The sequence below is a fragment of the Eumetopias jubatus genome, unplaced genomic scaffold (assembly GCF_037043125.1).
Source record: "Eumetopias jubatus isolate StellerSeaLion01/CBP00866 unplaced genomic scaffold, mEumJub1_p1.0 scaffold_3, whole genome shotgun sequence".
Lineage (NCBI taxonomy): Eukaryota > Metazoa > Chordata > Mammalia > Carnivora > Otariidae > Eumetopias > Eumetopias jubatus.
In genome coordinates this window covers 33,154,229-33,174,566 of record NW_028274809.1, presented here as the reverse complement: position 1 = coordinate 33,174,566, position 20,338 = coordinate 33,154,229, and the positions used below count along the sequence as shown (strand labels likewise).

Genomic DNA, 20,338 nt, shown 5'->3' with positions numbered 1-20,338 from the left:
GGGAATGGATACTTTGTGTCCAGATAAAATTTCAGAAAGTGGCAAAGAGTGGCCTGATTTCTGATGAATTTCATTTGCCCTGTAGTAATAAGCTACAGCCTTAGGTGTCAAATTAGCAGTACTGTTGAACAAATAATCTTACAGACTGGAAATTTTAAATGCCTAGTTCCTTTTTTCTGTTTCTAGTTCTTTGGAGACTTAACCTGGCTGCATGTTTCACCATTAAGCATTTAAATTTTTTTTTCTTAATTCAAAAGAAGAAATCCTTTGATTGGTGAGCATTTAAATTATAGGCTAGACTTCCTTTTCAAGATTATATCAATCTTAGAGATGTATTGTTCAATATATAAATAAAAAGTAATATATTAAATTTATAGTTGTTTCTGTAATTATGCCATCTCTACTCACCATTGTTATAATTTGGTATTAACTTCTTTTTAATAATAGACGAATCCTTAGTACTGTGGAAAAGAGCAGACAGAAATATAAACCAGCTTCTCTCACAGTGGAGTTTGTCCCTTTCTTTTATCGTAAGTATTGATCCTAGTTTCTCTTTGATTTTGATGTTACTCTGATTATTCTTTATTTTTATATTCTTCTGATTCTGCTTGATTCAGCTTTCTGTATTTGTAAGATAAAGATTGTAAGAACCTATCACTGGAGTACTTGATTCATATTTTGCTGTGATTAGTGTTCTTCTCTAATTTTCTGTTCTGAAAGTGGTTTTTTTTTTTAATGTTATGTTAATCACCATACATTACATCATTAGTTTTTGATGTAGTGTTCCATGATTCATTGTTTGCATGTAACACCCAGTGCCCCGTTCAGTCCGTTCCCTCTTTAATACCCATCACCAGGCTAACCCATCCCCCCACCCCCTCCCCTCTAGTTTGTTTCCCCTCAGTTTGTTTCTCAGAGTTCATAGTCTCTCATGATTCGTCTCAGAGGGGGAGATGAAAGGGGTTTTATTTTGAGAATAGCTTAATATTATAATGACTGTACTATAGACCTTCTGAATTTTTACTGAAATAAACTTAAGAGGGGCACGGGGGCCCAGCTGGTATATGGCCACAGCCTGGGAGCCTGAGGCCAGGGCCTCCTGCCCAGGAACTACCTAGCTGGGCTGTGAACTGGTGGTGGGCTCAGGGATGAGGCCTCCCTTTTGCCAGTTGGGGCTCTGTAGAGCCGAGTGCGGCTTTGGCCCAGGCCACATTTGCGGTAGGGAGCTAACGGCCCACTCACCCCACAGGTGGATGGCATAGGGGCAATAGTGATGGACACCCTAGAGGAAGAGAACTTTGCACTGTCCTTCTCTTCTACCTCTGATACAGAATTTGATGCTGTGGTTGGATTTTATTATCATGGATGAAGAGTTCCATTTATTAAAGAAAATTTGTATGGACAAGCACTCCCAGGAGAGTTTGAAGACATGGGAGATAATAAACGTACCTACATACCTATTTGTAATGAATATATTTCTTTGGTAGAAAAGTATAATGAAGAACATCTGCTAGAACAGATTCCTGGATTTAACATGGTGACTCGCACAGTATCTTTACAGCACTGTAAAGAGAAAGTAGCTGGTGACATATCGGACATGCTGTTCATGTTTACAGCTTTTCTGGCTTTTAAAGAAGTGTTTCTGGGCTATAGAGCAGAAAAAGAAGGCTGGGGACTGGGTTTAAGCAGCACTTTAGTGGTGACATAGTTGTGCAACTCATCTTTATCAGCTTCCCAGACAGATCTGAGGCTGTAGGGCCCACCTCTGGGCGGTGAGATCTTTCTGGGCGTGCTAGCCCATTAGACTGGGGGAGGCTAAAGCTAATGTGACAGAAGAATACATCTTGGAAAGAGTGACTCTGTTTTGCAACTGTTCATTAATGTTGGGTTGAAAAGAAAATTACCTGACCCTCCTGGGACCTGTTTCTCTTGAAATACCTTCTTGTATTCAGTGACCCTGGTACTCCTCCCCATAGTAGACACCTTTCTCAGGGGCTTTTGGGTCGGGAATTGCTGTACTCCCGTGAGTCAGGCTCTTCTAGAGCAGTCCCAGGGCCAGCATTCCACCTGGGGCCTTCTTCCCTAGCATACATGTTGGTGTGTTGGTGTTTGAAAAACTCACCATCACCAACCCTCTTTGGCCCAACAGGCTTTGCATGTCCCAACAGGCATTTTGTACACTCAGGTTTTCATATGCATCAAAATTTCAGTCCTGCAGCCTCATTGGGGTTTTTGACTGGGAGTATTTATCCAGGATGTTAAGCCAGCTGATCATCCTGAAGTTTCTGAAGCTCCTACTGTAACAGTTAGTCTTGGCTATAGGAATCAACTGAGAGAGGTGTCCTTTACCCAAAAGCTACATGTGAATATCAATTTCTAGTCTTATATTTGCAATCCTTGTATCACTATCTTCTGCTGGTCCTGATGTAGTTCCACTGTTTCTTGAACCTCCTTTTAAGCATTTTTGAAAAAAATATTTTTATAGATGAATACTCAGGCTGACGTAGTGGATGTAATCTTGGAACTTCCATGATTACCCATTTAAAGATCAAATTAATATATGCTGTGTGCTTTTTAGTTATTAGTACCATGAAAGCAAAAATGCTTTCTGCCTTGGTGTTTCTATTTTAGTGAACACCAATAAATGTATACTTATGCTGGAGGTAAGTTAAAAAGTATCCTTTTCTTATAGCATGTTAAGTGTTTGTGTAGGTTTGCTAAAACCCTTTCTGTATAAATCAGTTCATTAGGTTTTCTGTTGAGGTAAGGAGTTCCTTCTTCCTCTTACGGGTGTAACCAGCTCAGTGTGAGTTTGCTTTGATTCAGTAGTGTTTGAAAGAACATTACTGACCAGAAAACATGATGTCACATCTCTAGAAAGAAGAAAAAACATAGTTGTTGAATTCCCAATGTGTTCTGTTTCTTTCCCTAGCCATATATCTGTGTGTGTGTGTGTGTGTGTGTATGTATATAAACTTATTACTTATTTTTTTAAACCTTTAAAAGGTTTAAAAGTGTATATATGTATATAAATTTATTACTTACTTTTAAGGTTTAAAAATACACACGTTTAAATATAAGGTTTAAATATACACACATGTGTATATTTTTATATACACACATATATGTATATATGTATATAAATTTATTACCTATTTTTAAACCTTTTTAAAGTAAAAATTCTGTACTGAATTTTTACTTGGCTGTTCTGGTTTTAAAGGATGAGTTATAGGTTATGTGTTTTTTAATGTGTTTTCACTTATTAAATACTTCTGTGAGTAAAAAAAAACTTACAAGAAATTTGGCTACTATAGGTGTGACCTATGTGGATTTAGTTTTCTTTCTTAAAAAATGGTTGTGCCATAGTTTGAGAATATAGAAAATATTGCTGAATATATACAAGGAATACCTTGTGTTTCCTACTCACATTTGTCAGATCTTGCCATAACATTTTACCATATTGGCTTTCGTTCTCTTTCCTTTTTTCCTAAGAATTAAAACAAGACAGAAATAGTCCGTTGTTTGCTTGGTGAAGATGATTGCAGCGTCCACTCTGACCAGCAGTAGCGATATTGGCTTCAGCTACATAATCAAACTAGGCTGATTTCTGGATTCTTTTTTTTTTGTTACATATATCTGCCCTTATGATATTACCACACTGTATTGATTATTGTGACTTTATGCTAAGTCTTGAAATCATTAAGTCCTTCAACTTTGTTTTTCTTCAAAAATTTTTTGGCTATTCTGGATCCTTTACATTTTTATATGCATTTTAGAAGCCAGTTTTTAAATATTTTTACAAAAACGCTTGCTGATATATTTGTTTGGGATTGTATTGAATCTAGGAACCATTTTAGGAGAATTGGTATCTTAAGAATACTGAGACTTCCAGTGCATGAATCTGATAAACTCATTATTTGTTACTTATTCAGTCAGTATTTTGTAGTTGGCAGAATATAGGTTGTGCACATATTTTGGTAGTTTATCCCAAAGAAGTTATCACAAGTACTTGTAAATGTGAAGTCTTTAAAATAAACTATTATAGATTTTTAAAAAATCCTATCTTTGATAATGACATTTCCCTTTTTACCCATGGTAATATTCCTTGCCTTACCTTGATAATATTCTTGCCTGCTTTGTCAGATACTAATGTAGCTACACCAGCATTCTTATGATTAGAGTTTACATGGTATATCTTTTTATATCCTTTATATGTTTTCTGTGTGTCTCCTGTGGCTGATTAGAACTCTGTCTTCTTGCAGCTCTGTGTAAAATCTGACAGTTACTCAGCTTAAAACTTCTTGGTAGGTTTTTGCCTGTCTTGTGGGATTTCACAGTATCATGTAAGAATTGATACTTTGACTCAAAGTGAGCCCTACTAATATTTCTGGAGTGCTTCTTCTACTCCTGTACTGCTTCACAAATTCCAGTTGCCTAGGCCTCCCCAAAGGTTTTATCTGTCTCCTAACTTAACAAATAGCCATCTTCTTTTAGGGTTCCCCTTTTCTGTGCAGTTGTTCAGAACATGTCCACAACAGGAAGCTGAGATAATCGTTGAGCTTACTTTGTTTCTCTTGAGAGAAGGAAAATTTCTAGAGTGCATAAATTTCTACCTATTTTGTCTAGTTTTCTAGTTATTTCAAGCAGAAAGCCATGTATAGTGATAGTGACAGTTATTCCAACAAAGCTGGAATCATTGAATTTTTTAAGTATAGATTTCTATGAATACATTTACCTCAAAGCTATTTCTTTTTGGTAATGTTTGTTATGTATAAAATTGGAAAGATTTCTGTTATTATACCTTCTCTATGTATGTAACGATATATGCAAAAAATATTCATTACTGGGTTATTAGACTATCAAAATGAAAAGGAAAATCATAAAAGTTTATCAGTAGAAAACTGGTGAAGTAAATTAAGGTATATCATTGTAGTGGTCCTAAAAATGAATAAGGAAGATGTTTATGTTAAGATGTAATAATACCCAGTATATATTAATGTTAAAAAAAAAAAACATGATGCAGTGGTATATGTATAGCTTTTTTTTTTTTTTAAGGTGTGGGGAGCTTGGTAGATTGAGGAATACATTTGAGGGAGACTGACTTTTCCTTGTCACAGTTCTTTTATGCTGTTTTAATTATTTGTTATGTGCATGTATAACCTTTTGAAAACAATAAAATACTTTATAATATTAAAAGAAAGGTTATTATTGGTACCAGAATTTTGGAATGTTTGCCCTGAAGTAAACCCAGGAAATCTTTTTGTCCAACTCTTCCAATTTTATAATTGACTAATTATAGTCAATTATACTAATAAGAGGAAGTAGTAGTAAAAAAACACATCTAATTTTATGTCAGATTTCAGTTAGCTTCTAGCATTGTCACTTAGTAGCTCTATAACTTTAGATAAGACATTTCATTTGCTCATTTATAAATGAGGGCAAAATATTCTCATATGGAGTATTATGAGAATTAAATGAGGTAACATAAATAAATTATCTAAAATACTACCTGATTGATGGTTTTCTTTTCCTTTACTATGAAAAAATGCATATCAGCCTTGCCTTTTAACAAACTTTAGCCTTTTAATAGTTTTTAATGTTTCAGTGTCAGACATTCCTTAGAAATAAGTCATACTGTGAAAGAGAAATCTTATTTGTTTATTTGTGTATTATATTCACAGAGTGTTTTCAGGAAAGTGAACATCTCAAGGAAAGTCTTAAGTGTTGCTTATTGCATCTCTTTGGAGCCATTGTAGCCGGTGGGCAGGTGAGGAAAGTGTTGAAAGTTAATATTTAAAACAGTAGTTAACAGTGCAAAAAGTTTTCTGTGGATTATTTAATGTATTCCTTGTTGTTTTATAATTTCATGAACCACATGGATATTTTTCTGGGTTTATAACTTGTTTAAAACTAATCTTTTAAAACTTCTTTAAAAACCTAAGTGATAATATTAGCACTAACAATAAAATTACTGCCTAAATAACCATATTTAACAATTTTTTTATTGTAAGTTCTTAGTTGTGTTGACTTTCAACTGCTAGTTCTTACTTTAGAATATAAAGTCAGCCCTTGTTAGTCCACATGATGAAATCAAACTCAAAATTAAATATATATGAATTAAACATTCTTCTGTCTACTTAATTTCTAAATGCATATATACAAGGTTTATATGCATTTTTTTCAACAAACCCAAGTAACTTTTTATTACTCAAAAGAAGGAAATTCTAGTAATCTTTATTTTTTTATTTTTGGAGGTGAGCATCTTGAAAGTTTTCTGTGGTTAACTTTGAGTATAACTACTAGTTGAAAACAGGATTATAGTTTGGAAAGAACATCCTATGTGTTTTCTTTAAGCACACAGTTTAGATCAGAAGTTTCTAACACTTTTTGTGCTGCCTATGCTGTTGACAATCTGTAAAGCCCCTTGTTGGAATGTTTCAAATGTGTAAAATTAAATACATAAGATCGCAAAGGAAACTAATTATGCTAAAATGCAGTTACTAAAATATTAAGATAAATTTGTAACATAGTAATGTGTTTTTATAACACTAAAGAGATATAGCAGCAAGTCTAGTAATAAATGTAATTTCAAAAAAAAGACAAACATGATTTTCAAGACATTGCAGCAGCTAGAATATATGAAAATATATAGGATTTCTTTTGGTAACAAAGTTACAGATATTGCTAATAATACTATTTGGGTTTCCTAGTGGGCTACCTTGCCTTTCCTCTTCACTCTAGTAGAAGAGTCTGTTTTTTTTGTGAGGGGGATAATGACTAGAATCTTATTTTTCAGTTTGTTTGCTTTGTCACCTTCCTTTATTAGCTGATATTCTTCTTTTGCATCAGTATCTACTCATTTCCGTCGTTTCTCTGCTACTAAAAATAAGAATAAGTATACATGAATAAAATTGGAAATGACATTGTTTTTGACTAGTGGAGAAGCTGGTTGGATCCCATTACCATTTTGAACACAGAGACTTGTTTTTGTTAGTGCCCAGGGGTAATGAAGCACTGAGAGACCTCCAATAATTAAAACTCACATAGAATTCAAGTAGCTACTAGAAGGCCAATTTATTATTTTATGTATTAAAAATGCTCAGAATCCTTATAATCAGGTTATAGCTGTAGTTATAGCTGTTTTGAGGTCAGAAGTTTATTGAATATAGAGTAAATACAAGGATATTTAGATGAATTGAATATCCAAAGGTGTAAGAATGGCCTTGTCATAAACAGCAGAAAAATTGAAGTCCCGTGACTGGTCTCCCTTCTCCAGGCATCATGCCTAGGCTTCCCATTGGCATATTTGTTGTTTTGTGTTATGTTAAGAGGATAGGCTTTGGAGACAGACTGACATAGGTTTGAATCCCATGTCCATCTCTAACCAGTTGTGTGACCTTGGATAAACTGTTTACATGTGTTTTAGCCTCTATATTTACATGTGTTTTAGTTTATTTATTTATAATATGGAAACAGTAACAATTACAAGATAGTCCTAAGGACCAAATGACACATAATATATGTAAAGTGCTTATAAGAACTGAGTAAGTCACAGGTCTATCACTTAGATGTGTGATTCCCGTAATTAGTAGTAAATACTAAAATTATAACAGCTTAAGATAGAAGTTTACTTTTTTTCCCTCATTAAAAAAAAATAGCAATAAGCAGTCCAGAGTTAATCTGATGGCTCTAGGATCTTCAAGGATCCAGGTTCCTTCTGAATGTCAATTTGTTATTATTTCTTTTGCGACATGATTAGCTTCTAGAGTTCTGGCCATTTGCATTTGTATTTTGGGCACAAAAATGGAGGGGAGATGAGGAGGGAGAGAAATGGCACATGCCAACTATCTTTAAAGGAGATACTGAAAAGCTGACACTCATCTTTTTTTATCTCATTTGCCAAACTCCATGAGATAACTGCAAAAAAGGAAAATACGTCCAGATAAAAAATTTGATAAAACGTGCTTCCTCAGCCTCCTTGGCAACAAGGGAGGTTAGGAAATGTAATCTTTATTTCTGGTAGCCACATGTCCAGTAAAATATCAGGCTTCTTTTTATAAGGAAGTGGAGGAAAATGGATGTTGGGTGTTCTACTGGCAGTTTCTCCCATTGTAGCACTTGTTATTGATATTATTTATTATATTGATAATAAGCTCTAATGGCCTAAAGTGCTGTTACTTTCAGATGATTTTGCATAATTATGTTTGGATTCATTATATATCAGTTTAACAGTTTTAGGCAATATGTATTATTTACAAGTTTAATGGATCACCTCGAATAGCTACCAATTATTTAGAATTTCAGAAATATGTTTGTAGAATCAGAGTCAAGCCAGTCCTCTAATATATCTATATTTGGGATGGATTTGCTATAACCAACACAAAACCCTAGAGAAGCTTAACCAAATTGAGGGTTTTGTTTGTTTTTTTTTGTTTTGTTTTGTTTTTATGTTGGCTCAAGAAAACCAGATGTAGGCAGTTCTGGGCTGGTATAGCAGCTCCATGGTATCCTCAAGGACCAAGTCCTTTCACATTCCTGTTCTGCTTTCTTTATTATAATTCTTGGGTTTTGTTTCTTCAAGATTTAAAGGTGGCTTCAAGCATTGTATCTGCATTCCAGGCAGGAAAAAGATGAAAAGGCCAAGAGCGAAGGGTTCTTCTGTTTTTATTTGTAAAGTTATATTTACCTCATAGTCTACCGGCATATATTCTTGACCAGAACTATGTCATATGGCTACCCCAGCTGCAAAGGAGGGTGGTAAACAAGTTTTCTATGTGGGCAGATTGCTTTCTGAATAAAAATGAAAATCTAGTAATCTAGCACAGTACTTACTTACAGATTATAAGACTTAATACGCATAAAACACTAGCAATGTCTGTCAAAGTATGTGATAAAATTTTTTATGTTGATTTATTAAAAGAAAAAGTCTGCAGATTTATTAAACTTTATTTTTGCAAACATACAGAATTTCAGTTAGATTTGGGTTTCATTTTTATTCTCTCTCATGTTTCAGAGGAATGCTTTGCAAGCAATTTCTCCAGCCACCATGGAAGTTCTTATGAGAGTTTTGGCAGATTGTGATTCCTGGGATGATGGAAATCCTGAAGAAGTGGGTAGGAAGGTAGAACTTACTCTGAAGTGCCTTACAGAAGTAGTACATATCCTTCTCACTAGCAGCTCTGATCAGCGTCAGGTGGAAACCAGCACTATTTTGGAGAACTATTTTAAATTGCTAAATTCGGATCATTCAGCTTTACCTAATCAAAGGAGGTCCAGACAGTGGGAAAGCCGGTTCATAGCTCTGCAGATCAAAATGCTGAGTAAGTATTACATAAAGTTTATTATACTGTTTTCTCTGAGTCTGTTTTTTAAGACTCATTTGAAATTCAAGGCTATCATATAGAAGTATTGATTGTTTAATTCAGCTATTGTGTGACTTTAGACTTTGACTTCAGAATAATTAATATGGAATCAATTTGTTTACAACATCTTTGCTTTAACAGTGACAAAATTGAGCCTCTATTGTTTTTTGAAAGTGTGATCGATTAAAAGCATCAATGTTAAAAAGAAAGTCAGCTATTATTTTCAAATTCTAGGAAAAGTAAGTTTTCAGGAGATGTCATTTGCATTGTCTAACTCATAGCAAGAGTCACATATGACAATTTTGTATGTCCTTCTATAAATCTCTATAGATGTCACTTTAACATCTATCCTTTCTCTAGAGGACCTCTGTTTTATTTTGTTTTTTTCGTTTCTCTTGCCCTCTCTTTGTGTGTGTTGGTTTGTGTCATTCTTTACTTATATATCTCTGTTTTTCTCTGTAAGCTCTTTCATCAATATATGTGATTTCTTACTGTATTCCCGTTAGATTGATAGTACAAGTATTATTAATTGAGAGCTTCTTTTTATAGAAATAAAATATTTTCATTACAGCTGTACTAGGAAATGTGGATAAGTAAAAAGTTTTTTATATTTTACCACCCAGACATAACCAACATTAATGGTTTATTGTACAGCTCTAGAGACTTAAAAACATGGTTGTGTAAGGGTGTGTGTGGTGTCTAATTTAAAAATATTAGACACCAGAATCTTGGTGAAACTTGATCCCTTACAATGCACAAGAGACTTTGTTTCTGTAGGAAAATAAGATTCATTTTGTCTAGTTTCTGTTCTTTTATAAAACATGTTTTATAATTGTTATAAATTATAACTTTATAAGAAAGTTTGAGTCTATATTGAATGGACTTATTTGTTAAGAACTGTTGTATTACTTATGCTGATTATCCCTTGATTTCTGAATGAGAATATCTGTTCAGTAGGAAACAAGAGCAAACCATCATCATAAATGGATTGATTTCCTAAGTCCCATTTTCTTAATGGCTACATGCTAATTTTATACTGTATAAATGAGACTGTTGCAAAACATAACCAGGTGTTACTTATTAATAGCAAGTTGAAAACCTCACTTAGTTAGTTATACTTGAGCATTATAATGGAAGAATAACTATGTAAATCTCTGGGAGATATATATCACTCTTATGTATAAAAATTTAAATATTTTTAATAATAAATTATAAAAATACTCATTTTTCTTAACAAGTAATAAGTACAGTTTTTTTTCCACCCTCCATCCCTATTTCTTCCTAATTCATTTACATCTGTCAGCTGAAAAGCCTAAATTAAAAATATAGCCAAAGTAAATGTTTCTGTGATCCCAAATTTTCCACTTTATAAATGGATGATTTTGTTTTTATTTTCCTAGATACCATCACAGCCATGTTAGACTGCACTGATAGGCCTGTTCTTCAGGCCATTTTTCTTAACAGTAATTGCTTTGAACATCTCATACGACTGTTACAGAATTGCAAGGTATTTTTCTATTACTATTGTCTTTGATTTTAGAAAGCTCTTATTTTGTTTATGCTTTGATTCAAATTTAAACATATTATTACTGATTTTCTTTTTTATTATGGTAAAATACACATAAAATTTACCATCGTAACCATTTTTAAGGGTATAATTCAGGGGTATTAAATACATTCACATTGCTGTGCAACTATCACCACCATCCATTCTCCATAACCCTTTACATCTTATAGACCCATAAGGTTTTTATTAAACAATTCCACATTCTCCTCTCCCTCCAACCCCTGGCAACCACCATTCTACTTTCTGTCTCTATGATTTTTGATTAAGTACCTCATGTAAGTAGAGTCATATAGTATTTGTCTTTTTATGACTGGCTTATTTCACTTAGCATAATGTCCTCAAGATTCATCCCTGTTGTAGCATATTGCAGAGTTTTCTTCCTTTTTTTAGGCTGAATAATATTCCATTGTCTGTAAATGCCACATTATGTTTACCTATTCTTGTGTTGATGGACTCTTGTTATGATTCTACCTTTTGGCTATTGTGGATAAAGCTGCTATGAACCTGAATATACCCATATCTCTTTGAGTCCCTGCTTCTGTTCTTTTGGATATATTCCAGAAGTGAGATTGCTGGATCATATAGTAATTAAATTTTTGATATTTTGAGGAACCACCTTACTGTTTTCCGCAGTGGCTGTGCCATTTGATGTTCCTGCCAACAGCGCATAAGGGTTCTGATTTTTTCACATTCTCCTTTTTGATAACAGCTAATGCTAATTGGTGTGAAATGGCATCTCATTGTGATTTTGATTTGCCCTTGATGATTAATGAGACTGAGCATCTTTTCATGTGCTTATTGGCTATTTGTATATGTTCTTTGGAGAAATGTCTATGCAGGTTCTTTGCGCATTTTTTAATTGGGTTGTGTGTTTTTTGTTGTTGAGTTTTAAAGTCTTGTTGTGCATTGTTAAAATTTGGTGTATTTGATGCATATACTTTTGTGCTTTTGTTTCATGTAAGATGATTTTGTTTGCATTTTCCTGTGTTACGATTTTAATATCTACATAATATTAAGTAGATGTACCATAATTTACCTAACTATTCTCTATGGCAAATACTCAGCTTATTTCCATAACTCCTTCAAGTTCATAGACTAGAATTCTATTTCTAGTAGAATTCCTAGGTCAAAGGGCAAACATGCTTTTTTAAAATTAGGGAACATTATATAAAAACAATTTGTAAATTGGGGAATATAGAAAAGTAGGAAAATAGAAATACTGTTAATGTTCTTGATATATACTGCTAATTTGCTATTATTTTTCTTTTTTACTAGTTTACATTTGTAGCAGATTTGTGAGCACATAATAACTAATATCTGATTATTTTATTTTCATAAATTTCAGGATGGTATCAGAAATTTTTTAGAATGCTTCTTGAAAAGCCTTTGAAAATGGAACCACTTCAAAGAGCTTTTACTTTTCTATTTGAGGTATTCCTTTCATGGAATCTGTGCTGAAAAATGCTAGGGTTTCATTCTGATTTTGTGAGGATATCCCAAAAGGAGGATTTTAATATCATCAGCTCCTCGAATTTTTTCACACTGTTAGGAGAGATACCCATGAAAGCATTTATGTCACTCTGTTGCTTAGCTTATAGCAGAAAGATTAAAGAAATAGTATTAAAAAATAAGGAATATATTGATGAAGTAAATAGGATGAATATTTACAAAGTCAATGAAAGTACTACCACTAGAGAGTGAAGATGCCTCCCCCCACCTTTTAAACATTATTCTTGGGAAAGAAATCCTAGGGAGATGAAAACAGCATAAGAAACTTTATAAAACCTTTTGTTTGTTGTTTAAAAAAAAAAAGCAATGTGTTTTTATCAGTTACAAAGGCAACTTCATCAAGACAAAATCTCCCATGTATAAGAGAACCTGCCAGTCACACATTATAGAAGAGTAAATCACTAGGATAAAATGTAGTTCCTACTAAAATTGATTAGTGTTTTTCTTCAATATGTGAAACTCAGATATTTTAAAAAATGTCATATCATGGTCAACAGTATCTTTTTAAAAAAGTGTAAAGCTTTTTGGCATAGCGGTCATGATGTTGAGCTAATATTTGCTCTTTCTACTGTCGTATAGGCCAGAGTTTCTTATAATTCAGATCTGGAGACTTGCTGACAGTCCTAGTGTTTTAAAATTTAATTATTTGATAGCATTTATCACATTTTGTTTTGAGACAGGAAATGTTAGAGAAGAAACCCATTTCAGAGGGGAAAGCCAGGCTTTAAGACCCTACCCTTCTCTGCTGGAGGTGGTGTTCTAGGCAGGCTATTCTAGTCAGAATCACTATAAACTCATCACTAAACATTACAGTTACTAAGTCCTAACAACATGGAAGAACCTTTAAAATAAACTGCCCAACTCTTTTATTATACAAATGAAGGAAATAGGTCCTAAGAGATTAAATGATTAACACAAGGTTAATACTGTTCCATGATGAAGCCAGGATTTCTTATTCAGGTATTCTGACCCTGAGTTCACTGGTTGTATATAATTTTGTTGTATTGGTGCTTAGGGTCAGTGGAAAAATGTTTTCTGTGTATTAAATATAGGAGGAGTACAGGTTTTATTGATAAATACATTTGATAGGGATAGGTTAATATGATTCTTAAATGTATAAAAATGTTCGGAATCTTGTGAAAACTTAAGTTCTTAAATATATTACAGGATGCTACAGATGACTATGATTGACTTCTGTTTGAATTATTTTGTTAGTAAGGAATAAATAATTTATTCTATTTTACGTAGTAATACAGAATCAAGACAACTGTTGTTTATTCAGACTCAGAGGAAGCATTGTCATCTAAAGCTTAAACATTTTATGAAGTACATGGAAAACTAGGCTGACTGGTGTAGTTTCTGTGCTTTCTTTTTGTATGAGATTCACCAGCCAGTTTATGCATTAATTTCCTTAAGTATTTGTTTAAAGACCTTTAGTTTGTCAAAATGAGTTTCATGATACTGTGAAGTACTTAGAATATAATTCAGTGAAATCATACATTTAACTTTTCTGATAGCTATAATGAACCTTAAACATTTGAGAGTTGTTTTGTGTCACCATGTTGCATTTTGGAAGGGGGATATGCTTTGAATTAATGTAAAAATTATTTTTAGGAGCAGTCCAAGGTATTTGGAGTAATGAGAAGAAAATAACAGCAAATTTCTAGTAGCAAAGAGAAGGGTTCAAAACCATAACATTTACTTTAGCATTCTGCTTGGAGTTTTAATCAGTTTTTTAAAAAAAATATAGATGTTGCAATGTATTATAAATATGTAAAGTTCTATTTGAGGACTTAAGTCATAAGATTCTGGAAAGCTGTTGATACTATTGTCTTGTTTACATTCCTTAATTTATTTTCTTCACTTTCTTCCTTTCCTTCTCCACCTCTACCCCTGAAAATCAACTACAACAAAAAATTTATCACTACAGCAGTCTTGGTAGGAATGAGAATTTATGAAAGAAACAACTAAGGGATGCTTTGTGGAAAAGATGGCTGGGAGTGGATACATAGAATGGTATAGTTGAAAGGTTGATTTTGGGAGTTGTACCTGCCTGGATTCATATACATTGCCTTATTTGAACAAGTTTCTTTTCATTTTTTTTAAAGTAGATTTTTATTTCAATTCTAGAGCAATAATATAGATTTTGGAGGAAAAATGAAATATAAAAATATATTTTCTTAATCTTTTTGTAAAACATGTATGTATATGTAAATATTTAAATTTTAAAAACTTTGGCAAAATACCCATAACAATATTTCCATATATATTTTTAATGAGGATATATTTTTCTTTACAAAATTGGAATACCAGTGAATATTTTTGTATCCTGCTTTTATATGTATTATATCATGAGTCTTTCCCATATACCATCATATATTTTTCAAAACATTGTTTTTAATGACTGCATATATTTCAACCCAGCAGTTCTCAGAGTATGGGGCCCCCAAGATCATTTTAGGGAATCTACAAAGTCTAATCTTAACATTTCAGTTTGAGGCTAGATTTTTTTTCATAAACTTGAATCAAAACGTCATAACAGTCTGAATGCAAAGTAGATATTAGAGTTCATCTGTCTTCTATCAAGTCAGACTTTTAAAGAGATTGCAGAAATGTAAAAGCAGTGCCATTCTCACTAATGTATATTTGAAAAATAAAGGTTTTTTTTCATAAAAATGTGTTATTTATGTCATCATGTAATATTGAATGACTAAACAAATATTACTTAAATGTTTTGATTTTAATTTTTCATGTGTAAATATTGAGAGATGTAACCCCACATAAATAGAAGTTCTTTGGGGTTCTCAATAATTTTTAAGACTGTTAAGTGGTCTTGAGGCCAGAAAGTTTAAGGACTTCCCTTTCAGCATATGGATGAATCATAATTATTTAACTATTCTACTATTTAAGGATATTTGGGTGGTTTCTTACTTTATGCTATTGTAAATAAAGCTGAAGTGAGCGTCTTGGTTTTAAAATCTTGGTGTGAGTTTCTGACCGTTTTTAGGGTAGATGTCTAGAAATGCAGTTACTGACAAAGAGTAATTTTAAGATTCTTTTTTTTTTTTTAAAAGACATATTTATTCAGCGTCATGATCAGACTATTACATTTAGCAATCAACAGCATGGGTGCAAAAAAAAAATCTACATTAAAACCCTTTGTTGGAATGCTTTACACTTTCCACAGAACAGAAACTAAAATAACCTGTTATACAATTAGTCACAAATACAGTCCTCGAGTTTTTTGCCCATACACATGAGTATTGTCTAAAACATGTCTTCTTTGTAGCACCGAGGCCCTGCCACCACTGTGCTTGGCTGAGTTCACAAAACTCTTGTAACCTGTGGCTTCCCTGTCACTTCTCTGGCTCTCCTCTCCTGCTAAGCTTTGTTTCCTGGCAGTAATTAAAACCTTCTGCCACTGCCCATAGCTACTGCTGCTGCTGGAACCACCATAGCCACCTTGGTTTCATGGTTTGGCAAAGTATTGGCCTCCACCACCATAGGGGCCAGAGCTTCTGCCTCCAAAATTTCCTCCTTTCATGGGTCCAAAATTTGAGGATTGATTGTTGTAATTGCCAAAACCATTGTAGCTTCCGCCACCTCCAAAGTTGCTTCCATCATGACCAAGTCCGTTATAGCCATCCCCACGGCCACCATATCCACCACCACCTCGACTGCCACCAAAGCCACCTTGACCACTGAAGTTCCCTCCACGACCAAAGTTGTCATTCCCACCAAAATCACCTCCACGACCACCACCAAAGTTTCCAGAACCACTTCGACCTCTTTGGCTGGATGAAGCACTAGCCATCTCTTGCTTAGATAGGGCTTCCCTTACTTCACAGTTGTGGCCATTCACAGTATGGTATTTTTGAATGACAATCTCGTCTACAGAGTCATGGTCATCAAATGTTACAAAAGCAAAACCTCTCTTTTTGCCACTGCCTTGGTCAGTCATGATCTCGATCACTTCAATTTTCCCATACTGTTCAAAATAATCTTTTAGGTGATGTTCTTCAGTGTCTTCTTTAATGCCACCAACAAAAATCTTTTTCACAGTTAAGTGGGCACCAGGTCTTTGAGAATCTTCTCTTGAGACAGCCCTCTTTGGTTCCACAACCTTCCATCCACCTTGTGTGGCCTTGCGTTCATGGCTGCATCCACCTCCTCCACAGTGGCATATGTGACAAACCCAAAGCCTCTGGAGCGCTTGGTGTTTGGATCTCTCATTACCACACAGTCCGTAAGCGTTCCCCATTGCTCAGAATGGCTCCTCAGACTCTCATCGGTTGTTTCAAAGCTCAAACCTCCGATGAAGAGCTTCCGCAGCTGTTCAGGCTCTTTGGGAGACTCTGACTTAGACATGACGGCGGTGGGAGGGGAGACTTTAACGATGCTTACTTTGCGGCGTCCACGGGCAGAAAGAATTTTAAGATTCTTGATATGGATTGCTTTCTAGAAAGCCTTTAGTCATTTTTGCTTTCATCAGTTTTTAGCATTCCTGTTCCCTGCACCAGGTAATATGGAATATTACTATTTAAAAAATTTTGCTGTTGTGACACCTGGGTGGCTCAGTCAGTTAAGCATCTGCCTTCGGCTCAGGTCATGATCCCAGGGTCCTGGGATCAAGCCTTGTGTCTGGCTCCCTGCTCAGCGGGGAGTCTACTTCTCTCTCTCCCTCTGCCCCTCCCCCCTGCTTGTGTTCTCTCTCTGTCTCTCTGTCTCTCACTTTCTCTGTCTCTCAAATAAATGAATAAAATTTTTAAAAGTAAACTTTGCTGTTAATAATAACAGCTTTCATTTATTAAACCCTTGTTATGTGCTATACACTATGTTAATAACCTAGCGTGGATTATCTCATTTAATCTGCACCCATATTTCCTGAGTTACTCTTTTCCCTTTTGAGAAAATAAGCTCAGAGAAGTTAAGTAGTTTTTCTTAAAACCACACAGCTAATAATTAGCAGAACCAGGATTCAAATCCAGGTTTCTGATTCCAATGCCTATGTTGTGTACACTAATCTATTTTTAGGTTAAGCTTTATATATGCTCTACATAACATGTCATGCCTTATCTTTATCTATTTTATTTTATATTGCATTATTTCAGTATATTACTGGACTTTTGTTTTTTATTTTCTGATAGAACTTCCTTCTTAGGATGCTGTTGATAAATCCTTCTATAAATCTAACTTTCTTTCCCTTTTCACTTATTGAATTATTTCTTTTTATATAAAATGTGCCTGAGATCTTTTGGGATGCTAATTTTATATACTTAAACCAAAATACTTGATTCCCTTAGCAATTCCCATGTATGTCAGAGGTAATCCTAATCTCCTGTTGTGTAGAAACTAATATAAATTATACTTAACTCTTGATAATTTTGGAAAATAATTACCTCCTTTGTCAAAGCACATTAGCATATTTGAGACTCTGATAAGTATTTTCAGAAAGAGCTCTTTTTTAATAGCATTTTATAAACAGACTTGACTACAGAATCCTTACTGCACATTATTTACTACAGTATCCTTTAATCTATCTCAGTAGCAAATTTCCTTCTTTTTTGTGAGACATTTTCTGCTGATTCTTGAAGAATTTACGAATATTAACTAATCTACTTGTTGCTATTATTTTTTATTTTAGTAACTTCAAGTTCCAAGAGAGAAATAACTAGCAATTAATTATATAGTATATGAACTAATGTTAGTTTGTAATCCAAAAAGTGAATAGTTGATTGTCATTTTAAAAGTGATATACTTCACCAGTGGGTTCTTGAATTTATTTTCAAGAGACATGGAAATCCATTTAAACTTCATTTCTGCTTATAGGTAACTATTTCATGTTCTTTCTCCATTATTCTTGTCTCTGTTTTTAACAGCTCTTTTTAAATGCTAACAGTAAGGTGGCAGACAAGAACGAGAAAGACCTTGCCAACAAATTACTGACAGAAATAAATGAGGACCAGGTATCTACAAAGCCTGCATCTTGTTTCATCTGAAGTCCAAAATCAGTCAACGGGAGCAACTATTCCTGTACTTTTCTTCTTATGTCTTAAAATATACAAACACTATCTAATTCTAATCTTCATTTATTATTTTTAAAAATTGTTAAAAATTAAAAATAAAATTTTTTTCATCTAAAAGATAAATATATTGAAATCTTGGTGGTTGATATAAATGATCAACAGTATTCCATCTGTATATGTGTGCATCCTTTTCAGTTTAAGGAGACACAAAGTACAGGAATGGAATCCCAATATCAATGCTGTCCACGTGGTGGTAACTTCATATTTTGGGAGCTTCTTTCTTTAACCATTGTGGTGTATTGGAACCTTAGGCTTTGTTTGTGAATATGTGTGGTCAATTTTAATATCTTGATTCTTTGCTTCTTGTTGACAAGTAATGATTATAATTCAATGGACATCCAAATCCTGGAGGAAGGGGAGAAGATGCTGAACTCTTTGAGTCTTAATTTAGCATAAAACTTTTAACTGTTTCTTTTCTAAAAAGTCACCTCTATATGGGTATAGAGCAGAGATAAGCAATTTTTGTTGCTTTTCAGCATTAGGTAATTCAGTTTTGAAAAAAACCACATATAAAAACTACCTATTGCTTTGGTTTTTTTTCTTTCCCAAAATGTTTTCAGAGAGCTTACATGATGTCTTTTATTAATATTATCTTAATACCCAGGTTTATAAATAGAGCTGTGGTATAAAGAGACATGAAAATCTATTATTTTCTGTTCTGGATGTAAAATATCAACTATAGAGTACTGTTTTAGATTTCTCTATAAATATTAGTCTTAAGGCCTTCTTATGTAGATTAATAAAATATTTACAATGATATTCTTAGAGGTTTATGTTAGTATTCCTAATTGTAGGTACTATGGCCTAGTTGTCTTGAACAAAGTATAGGAAAGATCTTACTCATATTAAATTCTTTATTCAGAATGATTAATGTATATTATGTGTTTATTACATATGCTCTATGTAATAATGTTTAATAACATCAACAAAAATCAAGATACTGGCTTAAATAACTTGCCTAAAAATAATAGACCTTAGCTTAAAATGACAAAGATCTAATCAGTCCTCTTTTACTCAAATCATTTTTAGTGGAAGGGAGAAAGGAAAGTCCTATTCATGGAGTAACTAGTTTTAAGTCATAGTAATATATTCCCAAAAGCAGATTTTTGGGACTGTGAGTTTTTACAACTTTGTACTTCTCCTGCTATGCTTTCATGGTTGATTAAACCTGATGATATAACAGTCATGTTCAGTTTTTTAATGTTGTTAATGTTACCTTTTGTTTTCACTTTTTTTCTCTAAATGCACGGCCCTGAAATTTAACACATCTCTTTATGATGAAGCTTAAACAGAAAGAGACAAAATGAAGCTGAAGCTGGTTTTTATTTTTTACAGCTTTTGGCATTAAAGGTTGCCTTCTCAAAAACATGATAATGCTTATAGATACATACTACATTTTCTATTCTGCCTCAAATTTTGCATTTTATGTAAAAATAGATATGCCTTATGTTTGCAAGTGTGATTGGTGAATAAACATACCATTTCAATTATAATACAGGGCTTGTAAACCAAGTAACACCATTTTAAACATCTTATTACACATAATAATGAAATTTCAACCTAGGAAGTTCAGTATATTTCTGAAGGGAAATTAAAATGTGATAGAATTTCCAGTGATAGCCTTCCCTCCCTTCCTCTGGAGGTTGTCCATTATTTAAAAGCATGTATTAAGCTTGGTGTTCTTTTTGGTTTTTGTTTTTTTTCCACAACATTTCAAAGTAATGAGTGAATGTGACCTTATCCTTCTTGATACATGGCTTATTTTCTGTCAAGTAGGTAACTTTTCTTGCAGGTATAGTGTTTCAGAAATCTGT

At 33.5% G+C, this 20,338-nt stretch overlaps 1 protein-coding gene and 1 pseudogene across 1 annotated transcript in view; both read left to right on the top strand.

The window, feature by feature from the left end:
- The window catches only part of NBEAL1 (neurobeachin like 1), a 184,638-nt gene that overhangs the window by 39,790 nt on the left and 124,510 nt on the right, over positions 1-20,338 (top strand). Inside the window, exons 7-10 of the mRNA XM_088021587.1 lie at positions 448-530; positions 5,682-5,767; positions 9,014-9,320; positions 10,763-10,869. Coding sequence (XP_087877713.1) covers positions 448-530; positions 5,682-5,767; positions 9,014-9,320; positions 10,763-10,869 — 583 coding nt within the window. The remainder of the gene's footprint in view (positions 1-447; positions 531-5,681; positions 5,768-9,013; positions 9,321-10,762; positions 10,870-20,338) is intronic.
- Positions 1,274-1,776, top strand: LOC114215935 (ADP-ribosylation factor-like protein 2-binding protein pseudogene; annotated as a pseudogene).